This window comes from Neovison vison, chromosome 4 (genome assembly GCF_020171115.1).
Source record: "Neovison vison isolate M4711 chromosome 4, ASM_NN_V1, whole genome shotgun sequence".
Taxonomy (NCBI): domain Eukaryota; kingdom Metazoa; phylum Chordata; class Mammalia; order Carnivora; family Mustelidae; genus Neogale; species Neogale vison.
Window position 1 is genome coordinate 142883082 of NC_058094.1, and position 27123 is coordinate 142910204.

A 27123-nucleotide genomic window follows, 5' to 3' on the forward strand; every position below is an offset into this window, starting at 1 on the left:
TGGGTCTCCGTGGGGGGCGCCTCACCGTGGACGACCGGGAGCCGGAGAGGGAAGGACACGCTGGAAGGGCTGCGTGCAAAAAACTTTCCGTCGTCTGGCGGCCACTCTGCGGGGAAGACCTCCCCGCCTCTGGCCCCGGGTCGTGCCTCTCCCCGACCAGCCCACCCGCCGCCCCTGCCCCGCAAGCCCCGCAGGCCCCGGCTCTTTGGACGCGGGCTCCGGCCGCCGGGCGCACGAAGCGGCGGAGGCGGCGGTGCAGCAGCACCTCCACGCGCGCGCTCGCCGCAGCCTCCCGGCCCCGGCACGCGGCGCTGGTGGAGCGCGCGGCCCCTCCCCCGGCGCGCGGCCCCTCCCCCGGCGTTCAGGCGGGCGGGCGGGCGCGCGGCGAGCTGCGGGCGCCTCTCTGCTGCCTCTGGCGGCCGTGCACCGCCCAGCGAGCCCAGCCGGCCCCGGGCGCCGAGCGCCGGCCCCGGCTCCTCCTCCTCTCTCTCCCTCTCCCCTCCTCCGCCGCCTCCCCGCGCCCTCCTCCCGTCCCTCCCTCCCTCCCCCTTTCAGAGCACTCAATGTCGGAACGTTCCGAAGATGACGTCGGAGCGTTCTCGAATCCCGTGTCTCTCGGCTGCTGCTGCCGAAGGAACAGGGAAAAAGCAACAAGAAGGAAGAGCAATGGCGACACTGGATCGCAAAGTGCCCAGTCCGGAGGCGTTTCTGGGCAAACCCTGGTCCTCCTGGATCGACGCCGCCAAATTACACTGCTCCGACAGTAAGAACCCCACCGCCTCCTCCTCCTTTTATTATCCTGTAACCTTTCCATTCACCTAGAGCCACTGGGAAAAAGTGTGTGTGTGAGAGAGAGAGTGGCCCCCGGTGTCCTCCATGCTTCTCCCTCTCTCTCTAAATAAATACACACAGAGACAGATCATCAATGCACAGAGAGAGGCCCTGCTGCCAGGGTTGGCTGTCTGTCTGTCTGTGCCCGGCTCCCCGTGGCAGCCCGCGGGGTGGGCTTTCACAGCCCCACGGTGTATCTGTTTAAAAGGCTACTCTGTTGCTGCTTGCATAGTTTTTTTGGTACCTATCTGGGCCAGGTAGATGGCAATCCGGACTTGGGAGAAAATGTTGCATTGTCAATTTTTGAAAGATTTTCATGTTCAGTATTTAGATCGATCTGTTTGCAAATAAACACTCTCCCTCCCCCCCCTTGACTTTGGCTTTTCCCCCCTTTTTGATCTTTTTTTCCCCCTCATTTTCTTTTCTCCTTTTCTTTTTCATCTGCAGATGTAGATTTAGAAGAGGCTGGAAAAGAGGGTGGAAAAAACAGGGAGGTTATGAGGCTTAATAAAGAAGGTAAGTGGAGCTACTGGCATTTTAGTGTTAGCATGTGTGGTAGAATCTTCACAGGATTTCGACTATAATGTGAATTGTTCTGCTGGGTACAGAGTGACTAAGGCTTGTCAAAAATCGAGCACGCCCAGGTGACTACTGCTTCATGTTAACTTCTTTCAAAGTATAAATACAACTGGGGTGGTGGGAAGGGGGGTGACTGTGGAAGGCAGAAGTTTACAGCACTTAAGCTGGAGTCCCCCGTTTGGACCCTCTGATGCGTATCTGCCATTCACCTTTGGAGCATCATTGCCAAATGGTGGGTGGGCGGGGGGGGGTGAAATCTCTGAAATGAGGTGCGGGGCTCTCTTCACCAGCATCCCAGCCTTCCTTGTGGGCGAATACACAGCAGCTTAATGAGCCCCACATGGTCGGTCATTCCAGCAGCTACTTCTCCACTCTCCACTGAAAACCATTGTACATGGCAGACCTTCGCAGCAAGTTACGTTCGGCCACTTCGCGTTTGGTCACAGATGGCTGTGCGGCAGGCAGGGCTCGGGGTGTATGTGTGTGCAGCCCCCAGCCGGTTTGCACATCTCTGTTTCCCCAGCCTGGAAATACAGCCCAGAAAGGGGACACAGTGAGGAGATAGGTCATCCCAGACAGAGGCAGGGGAGGGAAGCCACAGCCTGCTGGAACTGGGCGTCAAACACACATGGTCATCATAAATAAATCATATCCTGGTTGCGTTTGCAGGCCTGCCGTATGTAACTCTGGCCTCTGGGCTTCACGTGGAAGCAACTCCAGAGGCCACTTTCTGTTGAACAAATGGATGGGTTCATTTGAATTGCGATTTACTCACTGGTGTCTTGTAAACATGGCTGGCTGAAATTGGGGTGGGAGGAAGGCATGAGGGGGCAGAAAAGGTTGGTGGGAAGTGTTGAAGGAGTTCAGCCATCACTAGGCCGTGGGAGCATTGCTCATCCAGAACGAATGGAGGAAAGGCCAGTCAGACTCCCAAGAATGGTCTCTCCCCTAAACAAGGATATCACCCTGGAAGGCAGTTAAAACCTACTTGGAAACGTTTTGTGGCTCAGTACCCGAGACGGTCGGGTTTCTGGGCCCAGGGATTTCCTGACCATCCAGCCAGAGGAGAATCTGTGCCTTAGAAAAAAGAGCATGGAGGTTAAGATATTCAAGGACAGTTCTCTAGCATAGTGTTCCTGCTAATTAATCACTTCAGGAACGAAACCTTATTCTAAAGATGTTTGCTTCTAAATATCTTAGTGTGATCCCTGCCATGTGTCTCCAGGATGCACGAGGGAACGATGTCAAGTGGAAATCTTACAAGTGGCAGCTTATTGGTGCTAAACGTCCATGTGTGTTGGCAATGGAACGTATCTCTCGAAATTGGTTTTCTTTACAAACTCTTGAGATCTTTAAGAGCTCATGGGACTCCATTGTCAGATCACCGGCCGTGAAAAGGTTTCCACAGAGGAAGATGAGGTTGTGAAAACCTTTAAATAAGTTGAGTAAAGGTCATGGTGTGTCACTGATTGGTACCTTTCAAGCCTGGACGGCAGATTCTGACCATACCCACCCAAAGTTTGTATTCTGCCCCCTCCTCCCTGCATCTGTCTCAAAATCCTGTTGTTCACAGATTCTCTTTGCCTCTTGGGAAACAGATTCTTTTAAGGAAAAATGAAAAGCTCTCCTTTCCTCAGAAGTCACAAGTGGTACATCCTGCTTATTACAGCCTTTGTCCTGTAAAGGTACAAAGATTTAGCTCCTAATTATATGAGTTTGCGTTAAGGATGCCCACTGTTCGGTGTAACGTGCGATTGCTGAGTTCACCAAATAGCCACACATGGGCTGAAATCTCTTTGTTCCTGGGCCTGGTGGAGCAAGCTTGGCTTAGCAGTGCCCGAAGGTCTCCCTGGTGTGTGCATACGGTTGTCTGCAGAGGTGGAGGATACAGTAGTCCATATCTATCACGACCCATCCCCACCCCTGCCATCATGGTGAGGAATCGAAGGGTCACACTGGGACTCTGCATTGGTGTGTTTGGTTGCCGGGATCTCCAGAAACACTGGTTGCATTAGTCTTGCCACGGGCCTTCTTGTCGGAGTCTCCACATGGGTGACCTCCAGATGGATATGGGTTTGTGGATGGGTCTCCAGGACGCAAAGTGACCTAGGTATGATCGTTGTTACCCATGTGTGGTAAGCGCACAGATTGGCTGTGGGAGGAAGCAGGTCTTGAGAAGAAGTTTGGGCTTTGATGGCAGCGAATGGGTGAGGAACGCCAAGTGTGAAATCAAGGGCTGTGATCCATAGTTGAATATACTTTAAATTGTGGTGAGAGAACTGTAATGTGAAATTTACCATTTTAACCATTTTAAATAGTATAATTTAGTGGTGCTAGGTGCATTTACAATGTTGTACAGCCATCATCTCTGTACGTTTCCTGAACTTTTTCATCATCCCAGCCGGGAACCCTGCAGCCTTTGTACAATAACTCCCCATTGCTCCTCCTCTCAGCCCAGGAAACCTCTGTGCTACCTTCTGCCTCTAGGAACATGCCTATTTTAAATTCTCTCTCTCTCCCTCTCCCACTCCTCTTTTTCTCTTCTCCCCCTTCTCTTTCTCTCTCTCTCTGAAATGCAGTATTTGTCTCTTTGTGTCTGGCTTATTTCAGTTAGCATGACATTTTCATCATTTATCCACACTGTAGTAGGTGTCAGAATTTTTTTTCCTTTTTATGGCTAAATAATATTCCATGGCGTTTATAGACCCCGGTTTATTTGGGCAGTCATCTGGTGATGGGCATTTGGCTTGTTTCTGCCTTTCGGCTATAGTGAATAACGCTGCTGTGACTGTTGTTGTGATCCGGGATATTTTATAGATGAAGCTTAGGGAGGAAAGTTAGGCTGGAAATGTGAAAGAAGAAACATTTTGCCTTCTGCCTGTATTTGGCCACAGCGTCAAAGACCCAGGAAGGACTTGCCGGCGTTTATGATAGCCTGGTTATTTGAATGTTCTTCCTTCTTCCTTTAGCTTTTGTGGCTTCGGTTCTCCACCTGTATCAGTAGGAAACATTAACCGGATGCTTCGGAATTGCTGTAGTGAATTCTTCACATTCATGTTGTTATTTCATCCAAAGTTTGCAAAAATCACAGACAAGAGGAATTTGGCAAAACACCCTCAAACCTTGCTAGCTTATCACCTGGGTTCAGAAGGTGTTGCGAACTGCGTGCTTGGTTGTGGTGACCGGGGGTTACGCCGAGGGCGGCCCGGAGTGCCCACAGAGCAGGAGAGAGGGCTCTGGGGCAGCTTCCTGAAGTACCCCTGTATGACCTTGGGAACATCGGCTCCCTTCTCCAGGCCTCTCCTCTCACTTGTAAAGTAAGGGAGTAGGATGACACGTCCCCCAGGGTCCCTTTGAGACGGCTGACCCTGACTCTCTCTACAGAATGTACCTCTGTTTGAGATCCAGTCATACCACTCCAGGCTGTTTTTAAAGAAACAACAGCCCTCGCCTTAAAAATATCTCAGCTAACTACTACACACTGGGTCTATTTTCTCATTTTATAATCTTTTGGTGGCAAACATTACTGTATCTCCTACACAAGCAAATAGTTTGTGAAGAGTGTGTGGCCTTTAGGCATCTGAGAACACTGAGGGTCTGAGTTTCAAAACCCAGGCTCCTGTGTCCTCCCGAAGTAGAGAGTAAGCGGACCTCAGTCAGCCTGGACCATTGAGGCACTGACATTCCTGCAGGGGGAGAAGGGTCCCAGACACCTTGTTAGTCTAATCTAAAGATGTGAAATTCATTCATGATAGAAAATTCCAAGGAAGGCCATTCATCTAGCTAACCTTTTAAAATAATTTTCTCCCTCTAGCTTCATAGATTTATCTGAAGACTTTTTTTTCCCCAGCTAATTGGGAAAAGGCTCTGTGATTTAGAAGGATGGTCTTTGTTTCTCATTGGCTCACCTGAACTTTTTTTTTTTTTTTAAGAATTTATTTATTTATTTGGCAGAGAGAGAGATCACAAGTAGGCAGAGAGGCAGGCAGAGAGAGAAGAGGAAGCAGGCTCCCTGCTGAGCAGAGAGCCCGATGGGGGGCTTGATCCCGGGATCCTGAGATCATGACCCGGGCTGAAGACAGAGGCTTAGCCAGCTTAGCCACCGAGGCACCCCTGAACTTTTTTTAAGGATGTCAATTTGTAAATCGGGAACAGTGTATGAATGGCTCATGAGTGCCTAGATCTGTATAAAATGGAGGTGCTAACAGGGTTGTGAGCACTGACTGAGATAATAGAACAGGAACCAGCAAACAGAAAGCACATAATGTTTGCCTCTATTCTTTTTTTAACTGTTATTATGATTATCATTTATTAATGAAACCAGTTCTAGAACACTTTATTATACTTAACTAGGAGTTTCAACTACCGGGTGACAAATGGAAAGAGAGATCCTGTATCAGAAATTTCATTTTTAGAGTAAACCGTGTTATCATAATTTTATAAAGCTAGCGATTTTTAAAAAAAAAAATGATTTCTATGACATCCATGTGTTTCGTGGAGTGCAGTTAATATGTAATCTTTTATAGCTTTTATCAGGAGTTAGAAAATATACTTAGACAGTTTCGGGCCTATGGCTAAGGAGGGTTTACAGACATCTCTCTGGGGACTGGGGAGATGTAAAGAATAATTCAAAAAATCGATCGATAAGTTGTTTTATCTTGTCACTGAGACAAGGAAGCCCTCCAGAGATCCTTGTTTGGGTCTTTTGGAAGTTGATGCTGGTTTCTCTGGGCATTTGTCTGTGTTTTAATGTTCCCAGATGTTCTGATTTGATGGAGGTAAACTTGTGGAATGCGTCTGATTTGGAAACTGTGCTGGGCCAGTAAAGTCTCGCCGTGACTGTAAGAGTTTGCTGCTGTCCCCGGAGGTGCTGGTGGAGTTGGGCTGGAACGGAGGAGGAAGCGGGGAACGTGGGAATGTGTTCAGCTCAGGTTTAGGAGGCTTGCCGTTGTGGCGGGATGGGAGCAAATTGGGGGCAACGGTGGCAGCTGACTGGGGAAGAGTGAGGCGTTCTTAGAAGCCAAGCCAGGGAGGACCACGACAAGTGGTGGGGATTCCTGGGAATCCGCAGGCCGCTTCCTTTTGTCATTACACAGACAACTCCCCATCTATGCTAATAGGAGGGGGGAAGACACCAAGTCCACAGATTACATAGATAGACCTCATTTTTGCATTAATTTCACCTTCCTTGCCCATGAAGTCTCCCCTTTGGCTAACAAGCAGCAACATTTGCTCGCTTTGACGTCTCTCTCGTCCTGCCCAGCATTTGGGATGAAAGGACAGGAGAGACAGAGCGGCCTCCAGGTGGCAGGGAGGCAGGCTGGAAAGGAGGAGAAAGGCCTGGAGAATGAATAAGCTTTGTAGTTGCCTCCAACTGATGGGGCAGGGAGGGGGATGCCAGGACCAAGACCGCAAAGCAGAGAGAGAGAGAGAGAGAGCAAGCGCACACGCATGCGTGTTTTCAAAGCCATCTAGTTTGGAAAACATAAAGCTTCTAAAATGAGTGACTCTTTATCCATACAAGCGTTTCCATGTGCCCGGGTCCTCATGTGGAGAAAATGTGGCTCTGGCTTCTTCCAAAACAGGAAGCGAGGGTGGGCACACTTTGAAACACTGTATGTGAATTTAGCTTCGAAGCACGGTTCGCTGTGCTGGGCTCTCATCATCTGTCATTCTACACGAGCCATTTTTTTTTTTTTTTAATCTCTAGAAGTCCACTTTTATACAGATGCAGCCATTCAAATGCTTCTTATTTTCTTTAATAATGGACACAGGTTACGAAATCCAAAAGAGTGTGCTGTGGAAAGGAAGTCTCCCTGCCCCCACCCCTTCCCCCATTCCCCTTGGCTTCCAGTAGATTCTTACACTGTTTTTCCTTCTTGCACTGCCGCCCCCCCCCCGCTGATCCCCCAGTGTGGATGACGGCACCCCCTGGAGGTGCTGCTTGGTGTCCCGCCGCAACCACTCATCTTGCAGAGTGGTCCGTGCCCTTCCACAAGGAGCTGCCACTTTCGCCTTTTGGTGCCTGTGCAGCAGGATGATCACTAAAGCCTCTGAGTGTCTTGCTGAGTTTTTAACACCCCCACCTGCATTCTTGGCCTCGGCCGTGCATTGGAGACTGAGCGAGCTCTCGCAGGGCGCCAGCCCTGGGCTGGGCCTGGGGAGACAGCCATGAAATAGCACAGTCTCTGCCTCATGGCACTGCCACAAATTTGTGGTCACTGCGGTGTGCGCTCTGAAAGGGAACATTGGGGTGCGGTGCCGTTGAGCAGCATGTTGGCGGGACCTCACTTAGATTAGGGGCTCAGTGAAGGCCTCCCTCTGGGGACATTTTATGTGTGCCAAAATCTGGAGGACAAATGGAACTCTCCATGTGCAGGGCTGGCCAGGACAGAGTTAAAGGAAGCAACATGTGCAAAGGCCCAACACGTGAGAGAATATAGAATGTTCTAGAAACAAAGAAGTCTGTCCCTAGAGGGATGACAGCAGAGCAGAGAGTTCTAACAAAGTTTCCCAACAGTGGCACTCCTTCTTTGTGGTGGGGGACCATCCTGGGCATTGCAGGCTGCTTAGTGGCATGCCTGGCCTCTACCATTAGAGGCCAGTGGCTCCCGTCCTCAAGATATCTCCAGACATTGCCAAAGTTCCACTGGGGCGGGGTAAAAATCACACAGATAGAGAATCACTGCTATAGAAGGATGCTAGAAAAGAAGACTTAAGATTTTCACAGAAATATTCTGTTCCTGCCTGCCTCTGTCTTAGGCCTATATCCTGGGGCTGGGGGGGCAGGGGGGGTCAACCCCAGTGAACACCCAGCAGGTGTCTATGCAGCCGTGACATCCCTGGGCTCTGGGTTGCATTTAGGAGGAGCTAAAGAGAGCGGACCCGCTCCCTCCAGGAGCTCTCCTCCTAAGGTTTCCAGGATGGCTTCTCCAAACCTTCCATTGCATTCTAAAATGGTGACAGTGGTGAGATTCAGGTTCTAATTCTGGGTGGCCCAGCCCTTCCTCGCTGTGGGTAGAGGAGACCCCAAGGCGCCGATTCCGATAATGGTGAAGCATTAAGGATCTCGGAGTATGTTTAAAGTCAGGCTGGAAATACAACTGGCTTTCTGTGCAGTTTGATTACCCACGGGATTTGTCTGAAATGGGGATGCACATGACAGAGAGCAAAGCAGCTAGCTTCAGGATTCCCATGTTCAAGATGAGGAGATAGGGTGGGCAGAGGAGGTCTCATTCCTGAGGGCTTCTGACCTGGGTGTCAAGTGGTCTGTGGCATTACTTAGAACTGGAAGGCCATGTTTACTGCAGCCTGTGGTTATCAGGGGTTGGCCGGCTCTGCTTCCAGAGTGATTTAGAAGAGTGAGGCCAATTCCGTTCCTGCTCACTCTTCTGTGTATGTGTGTTTCTGTCCTTTGGACTAACCTGTCCTTTGTAACACTTCATTTCATTCATGACATCCTTCAGAAGTAGAACTAAGGTGGTAGCAGACACAGTAAGACCCTGCCCTAGTCAAATCCCCTTTTACCCACGGACCCCATGGGCTGAGCTAGCCCTGTCCTTACACCTGCTAGGATCATTTAGTGACCACAATAGGAGTGATGTCCCCACAATGGTGACTTAGGTCATTCCTGACCTCATTCCTCCTCACAAGAACAGCTAACAACTATTTGTGAATGAGACACCACAGGGAGAATCCAAGAACATGGCGGGGGGCAGGGGCTGAGGCGCCCCCTGCGCCACAGAGAGCAAGACAGACAGCAGGGGAGGGTAGGAGGAGCACTGCTCACTGCCCACAGTGGCCTTCCCCAGGCTGGCACAGCACCACATGGAGAGGGCACCTTGTGCCCAGGCTCCTTTCAGGAGAAGAGAGCCCTGGGTCCAGGAAACATCCAGCTCTTGGGAGTGCCCTCTCTGGTCTCACCTTACAGTGGGAGTCTGTGGGGCTTGATTCCTGGGAGTCCAATTGTGAATGTAATAATCCAATATAGCTGTAATGGAGAGGAAGACGGTTAGCCAGCGGGTTGGCCTTTTTCCGTATTGTGGAAACCGAATGTCAAAGACTGACTTCTACATCTCTCTCCTGAAACTCCTGGTGCAATGTTGTCGATGACATGCTCCAGCCAATGCTGTTTGGCTGGCATCCTCCCACTCTCTCCTGTGGCAGAGCTCAGACTGGCCACTTCAGCCAAATGGACCTGGCTTGAGACCCTGAGGCACTTGAACTAATGAGGGGAGGCTAGGAAATCCCTTCCTGCAAGTGGGCTGAGCCCAAGGAGCCTTAGCATTCAGGGGCTACACTTGGCTTGTCCAGTTGCCTCTAAGCAAAGCGGGAGTCCCACTGTGAGGAACGCTTTTGTTTTTAGGCAGATGTTTTATCCTCGTACCTGTAGTTCATAACACAATCCCACTTGCCAAGTTTAAAGGATCAGGTACTTAAAGAAAAAAGGAAGCCCAGTAAGTACTCCCGACAGCAGGACAAAGTGGTACTAGGTCACCAGAGTGGGGAAGATGAAAGTGACTGCGTGACGGAAGGAGTGGTCGGTGTATCTACTCCTGGAGCTAGATGGGGTTCTCTGGCCGGAGTGGGGGACTGCACCTGCACACCTGGCGTGGGGACACAGGGCACCCAAACCCATGCCACAAACCAGGGTATAAAGATGGTTGAGACACGTTCTCAACTTGGTCCTATCAGACTAAAGTAGAATCTGGCTCTTTCTAAGAGTGTATTGGATACGGGGTGCCTGGGGGGCTCAGTTGTTAAGCGTCTACCTTCAACTCAGGTCATGAGCCGAGGGTCCTGGGATCCAGCCACCGATTGGTCTCCCTGCTCAGCAGGAAGCCTGCTTCTCCCTCTCCCTCTGTCCTTCCCCCTGCATATGTGCGCACATGCTCTCTCTCTCTCTCTCTCAAATAAATAAAATCTTTAAAAAAAAAAGGGGGGGGGCGCCTGGGTGGCTCAGTGGGTTAAAGCCTCTGCCTTCGGCTCAGGTCATGGTCTCAGGGTCCTGGGATCGAGCCCCGCATCGGGCTCTCTGCTCGGCAGGAAGCCTGCTTCCTCCTCTCTCTCTGCCTGCCTCTCTGCCTGCTTGTGATCTCTATCTGTCAAATAAAATAAATAAAATCTTAAAAAAAAAAAAAAGAGTATATTGGGCACAGAGGGGCCGAGACTGTATGTTGCACTTACAGAGGTTCCGAAAGCAGTTAAATTCACAGAGACGTAGTAGAGTGCTGGCTGCCAGGGGCAGGGGGAGGGTGGGGAAAGGGAGACTTACTGTTTCATGGGCACAGAGTTCCAGTTGGGAGAGATGACTAAGTTCTGGAGAAGGATGGTGGAGACAGCTACAGACCCATTTGAACATACTTCATGCCGCTGAACTGTATGCTTAAAAATGGTTCAAGTGGTAGATTTTATGTCCTGTGTATTTTAGCATAGGAGTGCATTGGCACTGCAGACCCAGAAGTTTTAGGGAGGGTTCTTTAAATCTCATCTGTGCTCCTTCCTAGCTGTGGAGTGGGACACTTCTCTGAGCTTCAATTTTCTCCTTTTCAGAATGGGGATAAGTTCTTGGGGTTGTTGTGAAAACAAATGAGATACTCTATGGCATACAGCAGGTGCTTAATAATGTAAGCTCTCATCACGATCGTTGCTTTTACCAGGTATGTGGGTCCTCTCCTTGGCCTTGGTGGAACTGCCACTTGCACGGTCCAGGCGGCATCCACTGGGGTTCTTTGAGGATGCCAGGAATCAAGTCACAAGGAGTCGGACTGGTGTCCCCATGCTATTAGTTTTCACGAGTGATTACCAGTTTGATTTTTGGAGTGTGGTCGTTCTGGGGACCGTGCATTGAAATCTCTAGGTCCTGAGCAACCCAGCCTGTGGTGTACTGAATCAGGAGCACCGGGAGTGGAGCACAGGAAGGTGGATTTTAAACAGGCTCTTGGGGGGGGGGGCTTTGCTATTCACCTAACTTTCTGAATCACTCTTTTTTTTTTTTTTAATTATTTGACAGATAAAGAGTACAAGTAGGCAGAGCAGTAGGCAGAGGGAGAAGCAGACTCGCCGCTGAGCAGGGAGTCCGATGTGGGGCTCGATTCCAGGACCCTGGGATCATGACCCAAGCCAAAGGCAGTCGCTTAACAGACTGAGCCACCCAGGCGCCCCTCTGAATCACTCTTTATGGTCTCTGAGAAATGACTCTCGGCTCTGCCCACCTTGAGAATCTGCAAAGGGATTTTGAAGAACAAAAACACAGGACCACTCCCAGAGATTATGACTCCACAGGGCTGGTTTAAGGGGTTCTAGGTCACTGCGTACATATCTTTAAAAATAACAGCCCTAGCTGCATTTATTGGGTATGGACCAGGAGCCAGATGCAGAGCTAAGTGTGTGTATTGTTTCACTTAACCCTTATGACCACCTATGAGGCAATTCCTATTATCAGCCCCCTTTTAAAGATTGGAAACTGGGGCTCAGAGAGGTTAAGTGATTTACCCAAGGTGATACAGTTGGGAAGTAGTAGAGCTGGGATTTGAACCCAGAGGCAGTCTGACTCCAGAGGCTGTATCCTTAAGCTCTGGGTCCCAGTATTGCCCCAGAGCAGATTTAGGACAAAGGTGAGGTAGGCAGGACCCCCAGAACCCATATTTGAGGAGGTACGTCCTTAACTATTGCACTCTGGGCGCCTCCCTAGCCTCACCCCAGGACCAGCCCTGTGACAGAAGGCGTGTCCTTAAGCAAAATGGTTGCAGCTTCCTTCCCCCCTCATGTGGGGGAAGAGAGGGCCCCACCCCCGCTTCCGTCCCCATTGACCTGCTTTCCCATCTCCGAGCCCGCCCCCCACCCCCATTCTGGGGCCTCTGTGGTCGGAGTCCTGGCCTCAGGGAAATCTCAGGAGCTGACTCAAACTGTTCCTTTTTGGGAGAAGGTGTTAGCAAAGATGGTTGCCAAGCAACTCCAGGGGCATCTATCTCCAGTGATGATTTCTCTCTTTTTTCCCCCCTTTTGAACATCTCCTAGGCCGCTTTTCAGGTTCTCTGTTGTTAGCGTTTTCATGAAGGGTGCACTCCTTCCGATGATGGAAAGAAGATAGCTTTTCAATACCCGCCACCTTAGAGGTGTCCTGTTGATGGGTGACGCGCCCGCTAAGTGGGTGTGAAAGACCTTTGCTTCCACAGCCACACTGACACCCTCCTTGTCACCGGCTCCAAGGGGACTGGAGCAGCCGAGAAAGGCACAGAATGCCTCTCCCACAGGAGGCCAGGGCCAGGGCCATGGGGTGACGTCTGATTCTGGGTCTTGGGTTCATCTACTCTCTGTTAACCTGGGCACTTGGGCTTTTGTGCGTGATGACCTGACGGGTCCCAAAGGAGCTGGTGTTTCTCTCTCTGCTTCTCTTGGTCTCTGTCTCTCTCACTCACCCTCAGTGGTTTCACAGATAAGAGCTCTTGACATGTGTTTTCTCTTCAGTATTGTTCCCACTTCTGCTTGGTCACCTCCTCAGTGTGAGGTTTCAGGTGGCCTTTGACAGACCCCAGACCCCTTGGTCTGCCGGCAGGTGACCTGACCCCTCTGGCAGGGGCCGGGAGCATGTGGGTTGGAGCACCTTCCACACGCAACAGAATCTGCCCCAGGCTGGCTTGGAAGAAAGACAAACACAGGGAAGGGAAACCAGTCTCATGTGGGTAAGGTTGACTCCATTTGGCCCACCCACCCGTGACAGACAGCCCTGGGAGCCCTGTCCCCAAACTCCAGGCTTCTTCTGTTTCTTGCATTGTATCCTTGACCTTGACCGTGGTGGCCTTCCTTACCGTCCTCTGAGAAGCAGGGCAAGGCTGGAAGAGAACACGGAACTCACATGAGTCCTGCCACCTTCAGAGGCTCGGGCCAAACACCGAACTGCAGAAGACCGTGGAAAATAGAGATACGTTCGGTTTCATGCAAGCGCAGTAGATAATAATGCAGCCTTCAGTGGAATGGTTGGAGATTTCATTAAATAGTGGACCTTTATGGAGCGTTTTAGAAATTATACTTTCTTTTCCAAAGTCTCGATGACACCCACTTTTATGCCTCTTCTGCCAGCTCCTTGTGTCCTGTCCATTCCTCCCTCCAGAGTTTGTTCTGTGTCAGGTGAACCCGGCTCCCAGCTCGCACCGCAGACGTTCCCTCTGTGTGGGGACGCTGGTGCGTGCGCCTCCAGTCCTGGCCTCTTCCCCGCGGAGTGCGCAGCTCATGCCTCCCGTGCGCTGCATTGGACAGACCCCCACAGGGGTCTGGACCGCACCCCGTGATGCCACTAGGCAGGTGCTGAGCCTTCTCTGTATCTTCCCTTTTCTACTGTCTTTAGAAAGCCCCCCCCCATCTCCCCACCCTCCCTCTCTCCTCTCTAGAGGGATTCTCTGAGCCTCCCCATTTCTTTCCGCACTCTCCCCACCCCCACCCCCAGGCTAGTCTGCCTCGTAGCCTACCTAGATTTTTTATAATAGCTGCTTACTTGGTCTCCCTGATGCCATCTTCCTGCATACCACTTCAAAATTAATCTGAAAAGTCGCATTGTATCAGATTGTTCCTCAAACGAAAACCTCTCATCACTTCCCCAGCGACCAAAGCTGACGCTGTACTCCAGGTCCCGCCTGCCTCACCCCTCCAAGGGCCATCGGTGGTTTGCCCCTCACCGCCTTAGACAAGCCCTGCTCCTTCCTGGTCCCAGTCTCTGCCTCGGTGGGGTCCTCCGCTTCGAGAACCTTCCCTGTGAGTGAATGATTCTCATTCTGCAGGGCCCCAGGCCACATCCTCTCTCTGAGGAAGCCTCCCCCGGCCTCTCAGGCTGCACAGCCCCAACCCCTGCGGGCTGTACCCGCCACGTCCTTCGGCATTAGAGTCTTCCCGCTTCAAGGCCTTTCCTGTCTACCAGACCATTCCACTATTGACCTGATGGAGGAGGAGGACTGGACCTTCCCTTTTTCCTTCTTCAGGTATTTTCTTTTCTTTTTTTTTTTTTTCCAATTTATTTATTTTCAGAAAAACAGTATTCATTATTTTTTCACCACACCCAGTGCTCCATGCAAGCTGTGCCCTCTATAATACCCACCACCTGGTACCCCAACCTCCCACCCTTCCGCCACTTCAAACCCCTCAGATTGTTTTTCAGATTTCCTCAGGTATTTTCAACCAGCAGAGCGCTTCGTTTCAGCTACGCATCCGATTTGTTTATCAGATCCCCATCTTGACGTACCTGTATTTTAATTTCTTTTCTTCCTTTCCTCTTTTTTTTTTTTTAATTTTTTTTAATTTTTTAAACTGCGGTTACATACAAATAACAAAGAATCGAGTCATCTTACTTCTCAAGTTCAGGAGTGTTAAGTACATGCACATTATGCAGCCCCCCTCCCGAACGGTCGTCGTCTTAGGAAACTGAAACTCTGCGTCCTTTAAGCAATTCCACACTTACATCTTCTTTTTAAATGCCGTCTGGAGATGACTTAGGAGTTTCCTTGATTGATCGCCTGATGTTTTCAAAGTTGTTGAGATTCTAAGCATTGGCAGGACTCCTGAAATTTCTGTCTTGGTGGATATTCCGAGCAAGAATGCAAAAAGGCCCGGCTCAACTGAGGGGTCCCTGTGGGTCCCTCTGCCAGCAGTGTAAGTTCAGTGGGAAAGTGCTGTAATTTGGGCCCCTGCACAGCCTAAAGGTTCCCAGTTCAGATCTGATGTAACCCCCACCCGGCATCCTCCTTTCTGTACCCCTCCAGCTTAAGCTGATCATGAAATTTTCACATGTACAAAAAAGCCGAAACGATAATACAGTAGTCCTTCATCTAAGCTCCACTTAGAGTGAAAAATTAGTGCACATTTCTTCTGGGCTTTCCTATAAAGATAGAAATTTTGGTAGCATTTGGAAATAAGTTGTAGACAGCATGACACTTCACCTCGAAATATTTATCATTTTGACACATCTTGGTTGCATAACCTTGGGCCACTACTCACTTAAGTTCTCAGAGCCTCATTTTATTATAAATATGTATGTGTGCTTTTGCTGAACATTTGGAAGTGTGTCGCAGACAGCATGGCACTTCACCTGTAAATACTGTATCCTGCATCCCCTAAAAACAAAGGCATTCTCCTATATCATCGTAACACCAGCATCGCATTTAGAAAACTAATGTTAATCCCCGGTAGCATCTAATATCCAGTTCATGTTCGTCCTTCCCCTGTTATCCTCCCAAAAACCTTTATAGCTACTCTCTTCTCAGCTGCTTTTTTTTTTTTAATGTATATAGCCAGATTCTATCAAGGTTCTTGCGTTACATTCGGCTGTTATGTCTCTTTAATCAGTTTTAATCTAGAATAGTGCCCCCATATGTGTGTGTATATCTGTATGGATGTTTATGTATATATTTTTGTGTATCATCTATAAAACATTGCCATTTAAAATGCTTCACATTCTGCTCATGGTGTCATGTATCTTGTTTTTCTAGGCCTTGTTTTTCCCTCATAGTTGAAGTTTTAGAGCTAAAGTCTCCAAGTTAGGCTCTGCATTTTGGCAAGAATTCTGAGTGATTCTGAGTGCCTCATTAAGCATCTCGCCATGTCAGGGCACCCCATTATTAGGCATTGGTCACACGGTAAGGGGGTGCCCACCTCTCTCCCTGGCAAAGCTGTTTTCCTTCTGCAATTGGCATGTGGTTCTGTGGGTGCTGCTTTGGCACCAAGTGAACGCCCAGTTCCCCGATAAGAAATTTCATGGAATTGACTTGGTATCCGTCGATAATCCTTGCTTGTATCACTTATTTCTTAGGAGGGTTGTAGAACGATCATTTTCAAATTCTGTCATTTTATCTACATTGATTGGCTGACATTCACCTATAAAGGAGACCTGTTTCTCATCGGCAGGGGTGAAATTTTCAATTACCCCTAAAAAGGCAAAATACAGTCTTTCCCTCTAATTACCAGTTTCCAGAGTAAGGAGTTGAACCCCCGTGATTTAAGGCAAAGAGGAACAAGGCCAAAGACTGGGCACACCAGCATTTCAATAGAATGTATGTGTAGTGAGAAAACCCATTATCAATAGGAAATCTGGAGAGGGTGAGTTTTATAGTGCAAACCTCAGAAGTCAAGTGTGACCCCATCTTGGTTGATAGAGCATGAGTTTACAAACTTTGAGCAACATTACCCCACACACTCAAGTGACCCTCTTCTCCTTTAATTTGGACCTTCTCTTCTTTAATTTGGAGAAGGAAAGAGATAATTACACCTCAAATAATCTTTCTGCCACCTTTTAGCTGGAGCCCAGCGTTTAACCTGGGTCTGGCAACCTGCTCCAGTTAAATTGTACACCAGGATGAGGGATGAGCTGTGAAGTTAGAGTAGTATGTTGCAGACCACTGATTCACTAGGAAGTGACCAAATGCCCAGGCACTGGGCTGGGCTCTGCACAGGACGTAATGGTGGAAAGGCCCTGGGCCCTCCCTCCCAGGAACTCAGGAAACTTCCACACAGGGGGCTGAAATCACTGACCACCTAGAGGGTGAAAAGTGGCCTGAGTGCCCAGGGACTCCAGGAAGGAAAACTCCAGTCTGCTGTCTGCACAGCCTTTGACCTGCAGGGGCTCTTTGGTTTGTGGTTCTATCTAGACCCTGGTGAAGGCATGTCATAGGAGGCAAGTTAATGTTTGAAGGATGAATGAATGAATGAATAAATGGATGCTTCATCAAGGATAGGATTTGGACATTGGGCACTGTGTGGGGACAGACTGACACAAGGAGAGCCCTGGTGAGGGCTGTGAGCTCCCCAGAAAGTCACTTTTAGGAAAAGGAGTCACAGAGAGGCCTGAGCCTGTCCTCGGCACTGAGGAGAGATAGCTCATCATCTACTCCATGTGTATACTTCCTCCATATCCAGCACAGTTCAGCTTCTTAGGATGTAGAATTTTCAGGAAGCATGCTCCTTTTTGGTTTGGTCAGGTTTGTGTGTTTTGCTTTTTCCATTCAGTACTGGGGGAGGGTTGTTCTCTCTCTCTCTCTCTCTCTCTCTCTCTCTCACACACACACACACACACACACACGCGCGCGCGCACGCACACACACTCCCCTTACTTCTTGCTGCCTGGTTCATCTGTCGTTCTTCCCCATCACAATCCCTGTCCTGCTATTAAATGTTTTACAACTTGCCCACTGAATAAATGGGCATGGATACCTATGTGTAGGATATATTTTACCCATGAGAGGCTGCTTCGCATACAGTTTACAAATAATAAAATAGTTGATACTCTCTTTTGTAAATTTCATATAGTCCATTGATTCTAACAGAATGCTTTTGTTGATTTTTGCCAAACTCTGGGATCTAGCCAACCTGAAATCGGACTTGACAAACAAGTATAGCTCCAACCTAAGTATGTTGGTTGATATTTTCATGTAAATCAGTGGGTAAGATGAAAGTGAAAGAACAAAGACGTGTGTTGTAACTTCACTGGATCTTTGGTGACAAGAGTGACTTCCTTTCTGAATTGGAGAATAGTTTTCAAGTACTGAGAGAACATGTCCTCATTTTTTGGTGCTATTCACAATACAGCTATAGACATAAAGCTATATACTTTTGAATAATTTTCTCCGTCACTTTCTCAAATTTAATCACCAAAATAATAACAACAACAACAATAATAATAATGCCTTATTTGTAGCATTTGGTAATTTCCATGGTGTAAATTCCCATCACCATACTATAAGCTAGCATGCTATCACTGAACTCAAAGTTGGCAAGGGATACACATCCAAACGCTGCAATATGGGATTTCCACCACATATATACAACAGGTGTAAATAACTTTAAGAGCATCAGTTCACAACCTATGGCCCATCAGTGAAATTGAGCCTGCCACCTGTTTTTGTAAATAAAGTTTTATTGGAATGCAGCCATGCTCATACATTTACATATTGTCCTGGTCCCTTTTGCCTTTAATGGCAGAGTGGAGTGACTGAGACAAGACACTGAAAACCTAAAATATCCCTGGCCCCTTCTAGAAAAAAAGAGTCAGCCCGTGCTAAAAAGCATAGGTAATAGTAAAAGCCAGCAAAATAAATAGGAACTGATCAACTTTGAGTTTTCTTTTTAAGATATATAACACATTTAACTGTAAGCTTATATAATTTTTAATAATTTAACAATTGGCTCACCATATTCCTGAAAATTTAACAATGGGCTCTTGCACGCGTCCATGCTGGACCCAGCTCACCACTGCAATGCGTTGAGGGCCTCTGTTTTTAGTGCCAAAAAGTGAGACCGTCACTAATAGGAAGAAGCAGCTGACAATGCCAGATTGGAGGGGGAACCACAGCGAGCGGATTTGAACTACTTGAAACTGTGGTCTAATTGAACCTAGAAATCAGAAGAAAGCATTTTTGAGGTTAGTTTTCATATAATTTTTTCCCTTCCCTCTTAGGGTCTGGGTTTGTTTTGTTTTTTCAAATGAGTTTCCTTCAGAGCTGATTTAAAAACTCAGTGCAGCATGCGTTCCTTACCAAATTTTGTGAGCATCTGTCTCGGGCCCGTGGAGCCCCCTGACAGCCACCCGGCAGCTTCCAGAACCCCCACAGATGTTCTGTGTCCCGAGAAGGGCCGACTTCCTGTTGCCGGCCGGGAGTGTGAGGAGAGGTGGTCCCACCAGTTGCGTGGCGCTGGGGTTTTCCTTGCTGCCATTTCCTGCCAGTTGCCTCTGAATGGATTACAGATGGTCAGAGAAAGACTTCTTGGCACAGCGCGAGCACCAGTCTCCAGTGCTTTGTGGGAAGGATTTATAACAGGATGGCAGTTCAGGCCTACCCAGAACGGGCCTGGCGGCCGAGGCCTTCCTGAAAAAACCAGCTGCCAGTGGGGATGGGGCCTGTGGGTGGAGGGGACCAGCAGGAGGGACAGCGTGTCTCCCTTTATGTCACACCGTTCATCCAGCGGGGTCTCAAATGGCTGTGTCTCCAAGGGGGTCAGGCTCCTGTGGAGATGGGAGCACCTGGGAGTCAGGTACTGAGGTCGTGTTCTGGTTGCGGCTAGCTCTTTGGGAAAGTAGACTAGATCCTCCTGTCTTTTCAAAGTGAGGTAAAGGCAGGTGGGCCGTTTCCATTTTTTTTTAAGCCACAATAAAAGCAGATTTAATTGTTAATTTTTTAAAAAATACACATAGTATTTACTACTGTAACCGATTCGGCCGCACCAAGCACAAGCATAGTGCTGTGCATCTGTCACCACCAGCCATCTCCAGAAGTTTCCCATCAGCCCAAACAGAAACTCCAGCACCCGTTAAGCAATAGCTTCCGATCCATCCCTCCCCTCGGCCCTGGTAACCTCTACTCTGCCTCCATGAATTTACCTAATCCAGGGACCTCAGACAAATGGAAGCATGCAACATTCGTCCTTTTGTGACTGGCTTATTTCCTGTACTCCAGTGTGCTCCAAGTTCTTCCGTATTGTGGCATGTATCAGAATTTCCTTCCCTTTCACGGATGGGTAACATTCCGTGGTGTGTGTCTACTGAATTTTGTTTATGCATTTTTCCCACGGATGGACACTTGAGCTGTGTGCCCCCTTCGGCCGCTGTGAATCGTGCTGCTGTGGACCCAGGTATGGGATGGAGTCAGATGGAGGAATCAGTTTGTCCAGGATGACTCGTCAGCCCTTCCAACGTTACTCAGTTCAGGTGCGTCTTTCTGTCAAAGCTGCCAGGAATAGGTGCGCAAGAAGGCCCCTTCCAGGCACCAGCCTGGGGCCCAAGGAATTGTATGTCCTTCTGGCTGCATCCACCCAGAGCAGACACCTTTTCCTAATTGGCACAGGGATGCTTTACTACCCAGAGGAGCCCCGAGATTGAAAACTGACAGGCCGGCGTTCACGTGGTGCTTTTGTGTCTGGAGCAAGGGGAGGCCTTGCTGGGCTGAGGCTGGGGCAGAGGGCTAGATTACCTGCGTGAGGATTCCTGGGTCTCCCACTACCAGAAATCCAGGCCACCATGGGCAGTTATAGGGGCAAGGTCCTCTGTGAGAGAGAGTAGGGCCATAAGCTCCCAGTGCACAGAGCCAGCAAAATCCATCAGAAGGAGGAGGGGTACGGGGCAATGTCCGAGTGCACTTGGGTTCCGTTATGAAATACTCCAGACTGGTTGGCTTGTAAACAACAAACTTGTTTCCCACAGTTCTGGAGGCCAGAAGTCCAAGATCAGGGCACCAGCATGGTTGGACTCTGGTGAGAATCCTTCCTGGGTCACAGACTTCTCATCATGTCCCCACATGGCAGAAGGGGTGAGGGAGCTTTGGTGGGGGGGGGATCCTCTTTTTTATCTGAGAGCCCTAATGCCATCCATTCCTAAGGGCTCGTGGCTCATGACCGGATCAGCTCTCATAGGCCCCACCTTCTAACACCATCCCACCGGGTGTTAGGATTCAACATGTGCAGTTAGGGGGACACAGACATTCAGACCAGAGCAGGCAGGCCTGTGAGGACGGGGTGTGGGCGGCATGAGGCTAGAGACCAGGCTGGAAGGCTCCGGGCCTGGAACAAAATGGTGGTGGAACTTCACAGAGGACGAGGGAAGATGGATGGTACAGAGACCTCAGGGTGTCATAAAGTGTCATAAAGTGAATGGCTGCATTCTTTCTGACCAAAGATGGTGGCAGGAGGAGGAGGAGAAAAAAGTGGTGGCATTTTTCCTTCATAAAATTATTATTCATTTTATGCTTTTTAAAAAAAATATTTGAGAGATTTTATTTGTTTATTGGAGAGAGAGAAAGTGAGAGAGCATGAGCAGAGGGGGAGGGGCAGAGGAAGAGGCAGAAGCAGGCTCCCCGCTGAGCAGGGAGCCCAATGCTAGACTCAATCTTAGGACCTTGGGATCATGACATGAGCCGAAGGCAGACGCTCAACTGACCGAGCCACCCAGGCGTCCCCTCCTTAATGAAATTATTTAGCACCACCTGAACAGAGCCCTCTGCCTGGCATAGGAGGGACACAGAGCAGTGATGCCGGGCTTGTGATGTGTAAAACCCTCCAATTGCATGAAGACTCTTGGAGGGCCTGATTTGTGTGCGCACACTTTTTCTGGGCAGCAGTTTTACGGCTTTCCTGAGATCCTCAAAGGTATGACCCGCCTTCCCCCTTTCAAAAAAAGAGGTGCTTAAGGAAATTTACAGCTCCTGGGGGAGACACACGTGTGCCCAGGTATAACCACGGTGCAAGCTGCACAGATGGGGGGATCCAAGCCAGCAGGGAGTTGTGGGCCTTGGCTTAAGGGTGGATTTCGGAGTTAGGCTTTCATGACCCTTTGAAATCTCCTTTGAGGAAGAGTCCTGCCTGGGCTGGGGTAGAGAGCTGGGGAGGAGCCTTGGCAGTGGAGCCACGTTAAAAAGTTAGCTCTGCTGACATGATTGCAGTCAGGCTTGCCCTGAAGACACAGAGCTCCAGAGATGGGTAACGCAGTATAAGCCACCCGAATCTTATGTCTGTGTCTGGTTGCCTATGGTAGAGCCTGTTGGTGGAGACGGAGGAACTCGGGCTTTGCAGTCAGATCTTAACCTGTCGTCTAGGCCCTGCTGCCTGCAGGCTGTGTGACTCCGGGCACGCGACCTCGCTGCTCTGGGCCTCCACTTGCTCATTCCAACCACAGTGCCGGTCACAAGGAGGGCTCCTCACGAGGAGAAGGCAGCCGTTACTGTCCCCCAGAGGGGACGGGTCTGAGAAGTCCAGGTGAACCGCTGTGTGTGCATAAATTACAGGAGGAGCGAAAAACAGGCCAGAATTTGAGAGCAAAGGACAGGAAGTGTTGTGGGAAGGTGAGTGTGGAAGTTCCAGGTGAAGAATGGGTTTAGAAGGAAGGGGGCCACAGGCCGGAGTAATGTCTGAAGTGAGGTGTTCTTGGGGGCGGAGACTGGACTTCTGCCTCCTTTGGCACCAACTCTCATTCTCTGAGCTCCCACTTGATCAGGGCCCCCAGTGAGGGCATGCCCAGGGCCTGCGGAGCCAGGAGGAGAGGCCAGGGAGCTCGCCCCCCTGCAGGCAAATGAGGGTTGCTTTTGAAACAAACCCCAGGGGGCCTGGACCCCTGTTCTTTGAACAGAGAGGGGACTGGGATGTTTGAGAGCAGACCTCTGTGCCCGTTCAGTGACTGCCTGTCAGGGTCAGAGCCCAGCCTCTTTCCGTCCTGGGAGTCACATCATGCCGCCCAGCTTCATTTTTCCCGTCTGTAAAAGATCCTCATCGGGTTGTTGGGAGGAGGAAGTGAAGGGGACATAACGGCACTTAGCACAAGGCCCAGAGCATCATAAATGCTCACTAGTTCTTTCCTTTCAATGCCGCGGAGTGTCCCCAGAAGGGGCGCCCGAGGAGCGTTGTTCACAACGAGACACGGTGCCTTGGCCAGGGCTGTGTTCTAGATGCTGCTGGACTTAACAACTCAAAAGGAAACCTCAGCTAGAGATAGCCACTATTGATTCTAAGAATCCATTTGGATTTTAAAGATGTTACAGTGTGTTTGGAGGGGGGTGGGGAATATAGCTTAGAATTAAGGAAACACAGCGGGGCAAAAATAGTCTCAAGCAAAATTTACATGAATTTTTAAGCTTAAAGCATGAAAGTTTAAGAGACACCAAAAGCTCTGGTAGAGCCCCACACTGCGACATTCCTGTGAATTAACCTCCACCTTCAGGGTGACTCTGTTTCAAGGATTGTGTAGGGAGGAGAAGCGCCCAGGTTTGACCTCCCTGTGAGTTTAGTTGGGACGTGGGGGGCGGGGAGGTCAAGGAAGTGACCCCAGAGTGTAGTAGGCTCAAAGTCATCTTAGGGCCTGAACATCCTCAGGCAGACGTCACTTGAGTTAACTTCGGTTAGGAGGAAAATCCACACACAGCACTTTGAGGAGGAGAAGGAGGTCATAAAACCAAGCAAACGAGCCCACACCTGGGAAAGGGTGGAAACCACAGTTCGCTGCCCCCCAGTGAGAAAAGGCTGCTTGCTGGGACCCACAAAGCAGCACACTTCCCAGGGGCTCCTAGCACTGGTGTTTTGATACCTCGATGGACATTTGAGGGGACACCCAGCTTTGCGCTCTTGCCCTTAAAAAACTTATGGCAACTCTCGGGCGGCTCAGAAGGGATTTGATTAAGCTTCCTTCTCCCTGCAGGGCCCTTCTGCTCCCACCTGCATATGGCCATGTGGGGACAGGTGTCTGGGGACTCTCAGTGTGGCCCAGGGAGCTTCTGGCACCTTGAAGCAGAAGGACTTCTCCCAGCCCTGTCGAGGCTGAACAGACGACTCATAATAATGGCACCACCAACTTCTGTGGAGCATGTGTCCTGGGAGTGCTGGGTCCTAGGGGTGGTCGATGAGGCAGGCATTACCTTGAAGGACTTGCAGATGGCAGGATGGAGGTGCTGAGAGACTTTGTGATTGCCCTGGGGTGATAGTGCTGGGGGGGAGGACCCGGACAGGAGCCGAGAGCGTGCCCCGGCCCTGCGAGATGGCACTCGCTGGAGGAAGAAGGGACTTGGAGGTGGGAGAGTGGATATTCGGCGAGCTGAAGCAGCGTGCTGAGCCGGCCTTCCTGGAGGCTCTGGGCCTCCGTGAGTCAACTTATTTTAAAAAAATATTTTTTCATTAATACAGAGGTGATGCATGATCGCTGTGGAAAATACATATCAACAAAAGACAAAAAGAAAAGTTAGGCTCATCCTGTCATGTACAATTAACCTATGCTGGCTCTGGCTGTTTCTAGGTAACAATTTACAAAAATGAGATTGTCTTGTCTTGTTTGGATTATGGTGAGCATCTTTTCAAGTTATTCGCTAGTCCGTTGCATATGTGTTCCATAATTTATTTAACCAGTTCCCTGCCACTGGCTATATCGGTTGTTTTTAGTGTTTCATCACGAAAAGTATTGCAATTAATAAATGAATATCCTAGGGGCACCCGGGTGGCTCAGTCAGTTAAGTGTCCGACTTTTGATTTGGCTCATGTCGTGATCTCAGGATGGTGAGATTGGGCTCCACATTGGGCGCCACACTCAGCAGGAAGTCTGCTTGGGATCTTCTCTCTTCTCTCTCTCCCTCTCCCTCTGCTTCTCTCCTCCCCCAAGCCCATCCCATCCCACCCCTGCACAAGCACACTTAATCTCTGTCTCGCTCTCTTTCAAGATAAATAAGTAAGTGAATGAATGAATATCCCTGTAGCTAAATTTTTGTACATGTTCATGATTATTTCCATAGGTATATTTTTTGAAGAGGACTGCTGAGTCCAGGGGTATGATATTTTTGAGGCTTTTGATGTCATTGTTAAATTGTCCTCTAGAAATATTTTACCCATTAATACCCCTGTTAGGAGTATATGAGAATGTTTCCTGAACTTTGGCCAATATCTCACTGAAGATTTTCAAATATTTGGTGATTTAATAAGTTTAAATGTTTCCTTCCTTTAATTAGCCCTCTCCTGATTACTAATGAGGGTGACCATTTTGTATGTGTTTATTACCCACTTGTGTATGTTTTGTGTGAGTTGCTTTTTTCATGGTCTTTGCTTAGTTTCCTCTTGGTCTCTTCATCTTTTTCTCACTGATTTGCAAAAGCTCTCTATATATTAAAGCTAATTTACCATTGTATTTATATGGGGATCACGTGATTTTTAGAAAATCTTGTAGCTTAAGAACTCTGACTCTTTGAGCTAGCCTGAAGGATGAAAGTAGCTAGGAAAATAGAAATTCCAGATAATTTCCAAGCCGTGTGGTAGGTGTTACTGAATGCTGGCAAGGGCCACACAATATTACTTATGCTGACAAGACAGGACTAAGAGTAAGAGCTACCATTTACTGAACAATTGTTATTTACCAGGCACTTTACATGTATTAGCCTTTTAATCCTATGACCCTGTAAAGAGCTGAGAAAAGTGGGGCAGAGACAAATGAAGATCTCACCTGAGCTCACACAGCTAGTAAGTGACAGAGTCAGGATTTGAACTTGGATCTGCCCATCTCTACGATCCACGTGCCTTCCACTCTACCAAGCTGACTCTCGTTCTCAGCGTTAATCGTAGTCTTACAAGATTTTCATCAGCAGTCTCCACAGAGAAAGGAGCAAGTTGGAGAACACGGGATAACTGATCTCCAAAGATGCCCCTGCAGTGAACACGCCTCCCATTATAGTTCCCTCCCTGGAACCCTTAGCCAAGCCCGTGATTCACGTGTGTGGATGTGCATGTTTTATAGTGGCTTTATTGAAATTTAATTCCTATGCCATTAAATCCACTCCTTTAAAGTATATCATTCTATGTTCTTGGCATATTCACAAAATTGTGCAAACAACACAACTATCTAATTCCAGGACGTTTTAATAACCCCCAAAAGAAACTTCATATCCATTAGCAGTCACTCACTTCCCCTCCTCCCCCAGTCCTTGGCAGCCACTAATCTGCTTTCTAGAATAGGATTTGCCTTTTCTACCCATTACATATAAATGAAATCATATAATATGTGGCCTCTTGTGTCTGGCCCCCTTCACTTAGCATAATGTTTTTAAGGTTCATTCATGTAGCATGAATCAGGACTTCATTCCTTTTATGGCAGAATAGTATTCCATTGTATGAATGTACCACATTCTGTTTATCCATTCATCAGTTGACATTTGGGTTGTTTCCACCTTTGGGCGGTTGTGAATTGCATTGTTATGAATATTTGTGTACAAGTTTTTGAGTGGATGGAATTTTTTTTCAGCTCTCTTGTGTATATATCTAGGAGTGGAATTGCTGAATTATAATGGTATCTCTATGCTTAATTTTTTGAGGAACTGCCAAACTATTTTCCAAAGCAGCTGCATCATTGTATCGTCCCACCAGCAGTGTCTGAGGCTTCCAATTTCTCCTCATCGTTGCCAACACTTGTTATTGTCCATCTTTTTGATTATAGCCACCCTAGTGGGTGTGAAGCTATCGCATTGTGGTTCTGATTTGCATTTCCCTGATGACTAATAATTTTGAGCATCTTTTAATGTGGCACATGTGTTTATTGGCACGTATGACCATCTTTTTTTGGAGAAATGTTTTGAAAATTCTTTGCCTGGTTTTTAATTAGGTTTATTTCTTTTTTATTATGTTGTGAGAGTTCTTTATATATTCTGGATATAAGACCCTTATCAGAGGTAGGATTTGCAAATATTTTTTCCCATTCCGTGGGTTGTCTTTTTGCTTTCTTAATGGTGTCCTTTGAAGCACAGTAGCTTTTAGTTTTTATCATGTCCTGTTTATCAGTAATTTCTCTTGTTGCTTGTGCTTTTGGTGTCACATCTAAGGAACCACAGTCTTATCTCAGGTCACAGAGATTTACTTCTGTGTTTTCTTCGAAGAGTTTTGTAGTTTTGGCTTCTACATTGTGATCCCTGATCTATTCCGAGGTGTTTTTTGCACATGATGTGATTCCGAGGTGTTTTTGCATATGATGTGAAGTAGGGACCCCAATTCATTCCTTTTTTATGTGGTTATCCAGTTGTCCCAGCACAATTTGTTGGAAAGATTGGTCTTTGTCCCTTTGAACTATCTCAGAACTTCTGTTGAAAATCAATAGACTAGGGGCACCAGGGTGGCTCAGGTGGTTAAGCACCTGCCTTTGGCTCAGGTCATGATCCCAGGGTCCTGAGATCGAGTCCACGTTGGGCTCCCTGCTCAGCAGGAAGTCTGCTTCTCCCTCTGCCCCTCCCC

The 27123-nt window shown here is 48.6% G+C and overlaps 1 protein-coding gene across 5 annotated transcripts in view; it reads left to right on the forward strand.

Annotated features, from left to right (window-relative positions):
* The first annotated feature begins 533 nt into the window (after nucleotides 1–533).
* ATXN7L1 (ataxin 7 like 1) overlaps nucleotides 534–27123 on the forward strand; it is a 237772-nt gene continuing 211182 nt past the window's right edge. For 2 of the 5 annotated variants that reach the window (XM_044245825.1, XM_044245826.1), the window contains exons 1-2: nucleotides 534–763; nucleotides 1279–1347. In XM_044245825.1, coding sequence (XP_044101760.1) covers nucleotides 583–763; nucleotides 1279–1347 — 250 coding nt within the window. In that variant the 5' untranslated portion in view covers nucleotides 534–582. The remainder of the gene's footprint in view (nucleotides 764–1278; nucleotides 1348–27123) is intronic. The other 3 variants (XM_044245827.1, XM_044245829.1, XM_044245833.1) reach the window with 2 other exon arrangements.